At 45.5% G+C, this 7,907-nt stretch overlaps 1 protein-coding gene across 2 annotated transcripts; it reads left to right on the top strand.

The window, feature by feature from the left end:
- Nucleotides 1-3,517: 3,517 nt before the first annotated feature.
- Nucleotides 3,518-7,622, top strand: LOC100279995 (putative RING zinc finger domain superfamily protein). 2 transcript variants are annotated; one of them, NM_001152943.1, is made up of 5 exons: nt 3,629-3,784; nt 4,980-5,012; nt 5,351-5,636; nt 6,012-6,489; nt 6,607-7,622. In NM_001152943.1, exons 1-5 carry the CDS (start codon nt 3,656-3,658, stop codon nt 7,283-7,285), a joined length of 1,605 nt encoding a protein of 534 aa, NP_001146415.1. In that variant the 5' UTR covers nt 3,629-3,655; the 3' UTR covers nt 7,286-7,622. The 2 variants fall into 2 exon arrangements, with proteins under 2 accessions (XP_008643504.1, NP_001146415.1); XM_008645282.4 differs by lacking the exon at nt 4,980-5,012 and having other exon boundaries at nt 3,518-3,784; nt 6,607-7,547.
- Nucleotides 7,623-7,907: the final 285 nt, after the last annotated feature.

The following is a 7,907-nucleotide window of genomic DNA, read 5'->3' as shown; positions in this document are numbered from 1 at the left end:
CTTAAGCAAATGCTCCCTGCATTGCACTCGTTCCCCACCTTCATGGAGGCACGAGATCAGCTCATTGTGGCCGAGAACACTCTTGCCAAGTCTCCGTCAACCGAATCAGCGTTGAACATCACCGATTCTTCTTTTGAAAACACCAACCACGGCGGCTCCAACAACCACTCTTCTCGCTCTAACGGTGGTCAGGGTAACTCTGGATATTCTCGCAGCCGTGGTGGTGGCCGCTACGACAGTGGTCGCGGAAATTACCAGAGAGGAAGGGGGTGTGGTCGTGGTCGCGGATAACCACCTCAAAACCCGGCGGCACTTCTGCAGCAGCTTGCTTCATGGTACGCATCCGAGAACACCCGGCGCGCTCCCTGGACGGGTAACACCGGGCCTGGTGTCCTTGGTGCTCGGCCACCAATGCCTCAGGCGTACAACGCCTTCGTTCCTGCTACAACTCAGATGTCACCAGCTGCGCCACCGTCTTTTGACACTACATCTCTTCTTCAAGCGCTACACAATGCGTCCTAGTCTCAGCAGCAGCATCAAACCGACTCGTTTCTGGACACCGGGGCTAATGGCCATATAACAAGCGATCCAGGTAACTTTACCCATTACTGTCCTTCTTCAGTACATGATAATTCTCGCATCATTGTTGGCAATGGGTCCACCCTTCCTGTTCTTGGTCGTGGACTCGTGGTTCTACTACTATTCATAATTCCAATCATTCTTTTCACTTAACCAACGTTCTTCACACACCTAACCTAATAAAGAATCTCATTTCCGTTAGAAAATTCACCAAAGATAATGCTTGTTCTATTTAATTTGACCCGCTTGGTTTTTCAATCAAGGATCTTCATAGCAGGAAAGAAATTCTGAGGTCCAGTAGCCGGTGATCTCTACCCCTTCCACTCCGATCATCCTTCACATACCTCTGTGGCGCTTCATATCTCCACCGACACCAACCTATGGCATCAACGGCTCGGACATCCCGGACATCAAAAGCTTGATCGTGTTCTGTCTGTTTTTTCTGTTCCTAGATCCAATAAAAGTTGTCATGTATGTGATGCATGTCAGAAAGGCCGCCATGTTCACCTACCATTTCCTAATTCCAGTTCAAAAACTTATTTTCCTTTTCAATTAGTGCATTGTGATCTTTGGACGTCACTGCTTCCTAACTTCACCGGATATAAATACTATCTTGTTATATTGGATGATTTTTCTCGTTATTTATGGACATTTCCTTTGCGCCACAAATCCGACACCTTCTCCACTATACAAAATTTCTACTCCTACGTCCAGACTCAATTTCACATTCAGATACAATCCCTGCGATAACGGTACTAAATTTGACAACAATGCGCTACGCTCCTTCCTCACACGTCATGGCACCACCTATCGTCTCTCATGTCCATACACATCTCCTCAAAACGGCAAAGTTGAACGATCCGTTCGTTCCATCAATGATGTCCTTTGTACCCTTCCTTTTCAAGCCAAGCTTCCTCCTACATTTTGGGTAGAAGCTCTCAACACCGCCACATACCTCATAAACCGTAGACCATCCACCCCTCTTCAGGCTGCAGCAGAAGACTTATCCAATTCTTTTTTCTTTCTCTCCTCTTTATTTCTCACTTTGGGGCACTGAGAAATATGATGAGTATTTTTTCTGCAATAACGGCAATAAAGGTTGGATTTATGATCTCTAGGTCCCTAAACAATTAAACCTTCATCTTTGGGTTCAGAACGAGAATCAACGTCAATTTTTTCCTTGGACAACAAATTCGACTTAACATTCTCAAAGGACAGTGAAGTATGATTACCATAAAGCATAATTTCCTTAAAATGCTTAAAATAAGGGAGCAATGAGACTACCGACAAAATTGACTTATCTTCATCATTTATCTTCACATCAAGATTCTCAAGGTCCACAATAATTGAATTAAATTCATTAAGATGTGACTGCATAGATGTACCACCTAACATGTGAATAGTGTAAAGATGCTCCTTGAGACTAGCTTGTTTGCAAGACTCTTGATCATATACAGCTCCTCCAATTTATTCCACAATGTTACTGTGAATTTTTCATGCATTACTTCACGCAGAGCATCAAAAGATAAACTGAGCTGTATTGTGGATAAAGCTCTCTCATCAATATCTTGCCACTTATCATCAGTCATGTTAGCAGGTCATGTCTACAACGCCTTTTGAACAACCAACTAGATAAGAACAACCTTCATCTGAATCTGCCAAATCAAACTTCAGAATATCAAATTTAGTCGACATAATGCGAGATAAAAAATTTCCGAAGTCAACGAAATCGAAGAACAAAAACCATGATCAATCTGATGAGTTAGCTAGATATCTTGTCTCCTTGGTGCACCTAGAAAAAACAAAACTGATTGATAATAATGGCTTAATTTACGTGTGCACATTTACTTGAGAACTTGTGATGCACTAATGCCAAGGTGCTTGGAAACAAGAGAATTGATAATGTCCTTGTTCTTCGGTGAGAGAATCCACCGTAGCAGGTGCACGTGGGTGTGACTCTCTCGTTGAGAGCTGTTGTAGATCGATCAAGCACCCACCACACAAAACCAGTACACGTCGCCTGCACATAGATGCGAACATGCTGGTGATTCAATAGGATTCCTCGCCGACAGAGACAGCACGTGTGTCGACGATGAACGAGCGCAACCACTGATGAGTCTGGGGAAGAATCCAGCGACAACGCAGATTCGGACACAGATCACAGCGGCGCGACACAAACTGATTTGTGGAAGTACGAAGCGACGGCTACTGTAGATCGACGAAGGCAAAACCCGGCGGCGACGACCACAATATGGATAAAAATAACATGTCTAACCCTAGCTTTGATACCACTTGTTAAAAAATAAAATAGACACAAAGAGTTACGTGGAAAAATATCCTCCAATATAGAGGAGCAAACAAGTACGAGTAAACAAATCCACTATCAACTATAGAGTAAAGTTAAATAGAGAGCCTATATTTATAGGTGTATAGAAAATCATATTTTAAAGTATATTTTAAATATATAAAAGAAATTAGAGGCATATTTCAACATGACCCGTCAGGGGTGTTTGGTTCTGTGGACTAAAGTTTAGCTCGGGTCACATCAAGTGTTTGACTTTCAAATAGGAGTATGAAATATAGACTCAACCAACTATACTAGATTCGTCTCACTTTTTAATCTTCGGCTGAGAAATTAGTTTTATAATCCGACTACATTTAATACTCCAAACGGAGGTTCAAACATTCGATATGATAGGGGCTAAATTTTAGCAGGGGCAAACCAAACACCCACTAAATCTAGCACGGACGAAACGTATGGCCGCCGGTAAAATTGCCATCCTATGTCCGTGTCCGTCTGCCAGCTATGCTGGCGGAGACGACTCGGAGCCGTGGTCCAACCCGAACCGAAGAGCAACCCCTGACGGCACGGCACGTGGCATGGCGCTGGCCCACATCCACCACATAAAACCCCTTGAAGCGTGGCCGTTCCGATCTTGCGTTCGAGTTCACGCTAAGCATCGTCATCGCCCCATCGGTCCGTCGTTAGTGCCCCTCGCTCCCTCGGAAAACCCTCTCCTCTCCCCTATCCTCTCGTCTCCCCCCACCCCGCCGCGATCAACCGAGACCCACCGCCATGACGAGCGACGACGAGGAGGCGTGCGACTACTTCTACGACGACGACGACGACGCCGAGGAAGACGCCGCCGCCGGACTGGAGGAGGACTCTTCGCTTCCAACGCCGGAGGGCCGCGCGGACTACTGGGTGAGTGATCTCTGATCCGAACCCCGGGGCGCCCCGGCTAGTCGCGGGGATGATAATTGTGTGTGTTTGCCGGGTTGGGATTTCCGCGCCGGCGAGATCTGGGAGGACCTCGCCGATCGATTCGAGAATCGCCCTGCCTGCCCCGATTCACCAAACCTTTATATAAGTTCATCGTTGTAAGAAATAAAATAACGGGGTGTCACGAGGAACCGGTGCTGGATGTCTTCAGATCCTCACCAGATTGGGTTGTTATATTTTAATTCGGTGGGATGTATCCGTGTGTACTTGGAATTTGAGAGCAGTGAACAAACAAATTCCTGTCTACTTGTCTTAGCTGTATAAGATAAGAATTGCTAGAGTCCATCAGAGTACTTGTCTTTTCACTGTAAAGTGTAAAGTGTAGTATTTAATTTTGCCCAAAGTAGTGGCCATTGGTCAACAAAATCTTACCTTTGCCAAATAATTACGAGATGCATGTGCATGTTGGTCACTTCTCTTTTTTTCCTTAAAAACCTGGAATTTCAATTTACTTAAAAACTGGATGAAACACAATCTGTTATTTATCCTCATGTATTTGATTACCACTAAGATAACTAAACATCATACTGATATTCACCAAGCAGTCACTAAGTCGGTAACTTCTGACTGTTTTCAAGTCAGACGACTTGTTGGCCGTTAATTGCGATTAATCATGATTAGTCGGCCGACTTGTTGGCCGTTAATTGCGATTAATCATGATTAGCCGGACGACTTGGGCGATTAATTGTGATTGGTCCAAACCGACTTGGACGATTAATCGCAACTAATCACAATTAATCGGACGACTTGAAAACAGCCTGAAGTCCGAAATAAGGTATGTTGTAGCAAGCAATCATTCATCTATTATACTGATATTAGTTCAGTTCTCACCATCTGATGGGCAGAGGTTTGATCTATGGTGTAAACATCTGTTTTTCTTCTTTATTTGTGTAGTAGTGGTCTTGTTTTGTGCAATCATATATACGGAATATTTTGCATTGTTTGAGGTGCAGATCAGTGGAGTGCACCCAAAACAGAGGATGTGTTTCCCCAAGAAGATTCTTTATTTGTTTTAACCAACTAAATTCACCCATGCTGTTTTTAGATTCATCCATGTTGTTTGCATACTGAATATTACTTGTAAAGAAACATGTTACATGCATAATTGTTGTTGCAGGCTATCACACAAGATACCGTTTTCGCTGCACAGGTAATGGAACAGATTCAACCATTTCCTAAGTGTTCATAGCCATCGTTCAGATGGTATCTGTTCTGTCCAAATGTTTATCTACTACTACCCCTCCGTACACAAATATATGACATCGTTGACTTTTTTTCAAAAACTTTGACCACCGGTCTTATTCAAAAATGTAAAACTTTAAGTTAAGCACAAACTAGCTTAAGTGATAAAACAAATCACAACAAAATAAATGATAACTCATTATTTTTTTAATAAGACGAGTGACTTAAGTTTTTTTTAAAGTCAATGGTGTTATATATTTATGAACGGAGGGAGTACAGTTTTGTACTAACCAACTCTACCCACAGAAACAAGATCTGTCTACGGTGATGAACTTGCTCAATATAAATCAACATCAAGCACGAGCCCTCCTCATTCACCACCGATGGAGTATGGATGGCATCTATGATTCTCTAGACATGGGGCGAGAACGCATGCTCAGAAATTCAGGGATCGTGCTGCAGGAGGTCAACAGCATTGCAGCAGCTGGCTCAATGACACCATGGAGAACAGTGACCTGCAAAGTGTGTTTTGAGGACTTCTCCATGGATGCTGTTTCGACCATGGACTGTGGGCACTGCTTCTGCAATGACTGTAAGTTTCCACATTCCACCTCAGAGCTTGTTTGGTTAAGGGTGGATTGAGGGGACTAGAGGAGATTAAATCTCTTCCTATTCAAAGTTGAATGAAAAGGGATTTAATCTCCTTCGATCCATGTGCGATCCATGTGCAACCGAACCGCGAACAAGGCCTCTGTGGTTTACGTTTTCATATGTATAGTATAGATGCCTTAATTAATATGAGCTTATTTATTTATTTTTGGTGTGTGAGTTTCTCTATGAAGTTTCATCTACCAAATATATATTACAATCCTTGAGTATTCAAATAAATGATCAAAAGAGATTTCAAATAGATGAATGATTTGCTTACCATAGCTTGACTGCTACTGCTACTCTCTTTTTCCTCCAGGTTGGACGGAGTATTTCCACGCTGCGGTAGAGAGCGGGAAAAAGCAAATTCGGTGCATGGAGGTCAAGTGCTCGGCTTTCTGCGATGAGGACCTCGTGCGGTTTCTCCTTGTCCAAAAGTATCCAGACATGGCCAAGAACTTCAATCGCTTCCTGCTTGGGTCCTACCTTGAGGACAATGCCTCTGTGAAGTGGTGCCCTAGCACCCCGAACTGTGGCCATGCCATTCGCGTGGGCACTGATGAGCGCTGCTGTGAGGTGGAATGCCCCTGCGGCTTAAGCTTCTGCTTTAACTGCATGGGGCATGCGCACTCGCCTTGCCCGTGCACCATATGGGAGAAATGGAATGCCAGCCGGTCCGAGGGAGAGAACATCAAGTGGATCCTCGCTAACACCAAGAGCTGCCCCAAATGCTTCAAGGCCATCGAGAAGAACGGCGGCTGCAACCTTGTCCGCTGCAAGTGCGGACAGTGTATGTGGTATGCTTTTGGAGCTCTTACACTTTTATGCGATCGGGCGGCGGGCATGTCTATAAACTTTCTTTGTTTTCGGTGAAAAAAAAATTGGATTGCTGACCTCTTTTTTTCGTGGCTCAGTTGGCTCTGCGGCGGAGGTACCGGCCAAGATCACACGTGGAACAGCATTACCGGCCACAGCTGCAACCGCTACGAGGAGGAGATCTGTGTAGAGACCGTGCACACCGGCAGGCAGCAGATGCAGCGGTACAAGCACTACCACGACCGGTTCAAGATCCACGGCGACTCGTCGTACGGCGTGGAGAAGCAGAAGCTTGGGGCGGCCATCGAGGAGCGGGTGCGGCTTCTTGAGTCGGACCGCGAGCGCCCGCTCGCCATCCGCGACGGCGACTGGCTGACCCGGGCGCACCGGCGGCTGCTGGTTTCTCGGCAGGTGCTGTCGCGGTCGTACGTGTTCGCATACTACATGTTCGGCGGCCACGAGCTGCGGACGCGCCCGGCCGAGCGGGCGAACCTGGGCGTGGCGCGTAACCTGTTCGAGCACCAGCAGGAGCAGCTGGAGCGGCACGTAGAGCACCTGTCCAGGTCGCTCGCGGAGTCGGCCGACCTGGCGGGGGCTCCGGACGCGGAGATCGTGAAGCAGAAGCAGACGGCGATCACGCTCACCAAGACCGTGGAGCGGCTGTGCGGGGAGATGTACAAGTGCATCCAGGACGAGCTGCTGACGCTGCTCGTGGAGCCCATGAGCATCGCGGCGTACAGGCCGGACGGCCCCGACAGAGCGAAGCCCGCGATCTGATGGGGTGGGGCCGTGGGGGGCTGTCTTTTTTACTCGCTGCCACATTTTGCCATTAGGGCTAGGCGTAGGATTTTGATCGCCTTGGTTTGATAAAAAGCTGCCTGTCAGGCAGCAACCAACACGCCATATACAGCGTGAACGTGCCGTGAAATGATTTTAGGCTGTTAGCACACAAGGGTTAGGTACTGACTGAAAGTTAAAAAAAGGCTGGACATGTTTATTTTTTTAAAAAAAGCTGATTCATCCGTCCATTTGAACTCCATTCTTTTTTTTTGGAGACCACAAGATGAATCCTTGTGTCTGGTAGTTCGCCTCTATTGTCTTGATCTTAGCTTAACCGTTTAAGCTTCTGCTTTGAACTTGATTTGTATGGTATCCACCTTTTCTAAATTAGAAGCATCTTAAGTTTGGCCAAATTCATACAAAAATACTAATATTAATGATGCATAATAAATAGGGACACAAAGACATGTGATATAATAGCTTATTGATGGCCAAGCATGCTAACATTCAAATATTTTCGCTAACTCTTCTGCTATAGAGTTCTCATGGTACTTTTGAAGTTTGCCCAAACCAATCATTCTCTAGATAAATCTCTACTAGATAAATCTATACTGATGCT

Source organism: Zea mays, chromosome 5 (assembly GCF_902167145.1).
Source record: "Zea mays cultivar B73 chromosome 5, Zm-B73-REFERENCE-NAM-5.0, whole genome shotgun sequence".
Lineage (NCBI taxonomy): Eukaryota > Viridiplantae > Streptophyta > Magnoliopsida > Poales > Poaceae > Zea > Zea mays.
This window is presented reverse-complemented; position numbering and strand designations above follow the sequence as displayed.

Excerpts from the sequence above, each read along its gene's own strand:
- LOC100279995 (NM_001152943.1), top strand. The coding sequence starts at position 3,656 with ATGACGAGCGACGACGAGGAGGCGTGCGACTACTTCTACGACGACGAC. Across the intron at positions 3,785-4,979 it reads AGGGCCGCGCGGACTACTGG|GCTATCACACAAGATACCGT; the intron begins GTGAGTGATCTC and ends TTGTTGTTGCAG. Across the intron at positions 5,013-5,350 it reads ATACCGTTTTCGCTGCACAG|AAACAAGATCTGTCTACGGT; the intron begins GTAATGGAACAG and ends CTCTACCCACAG.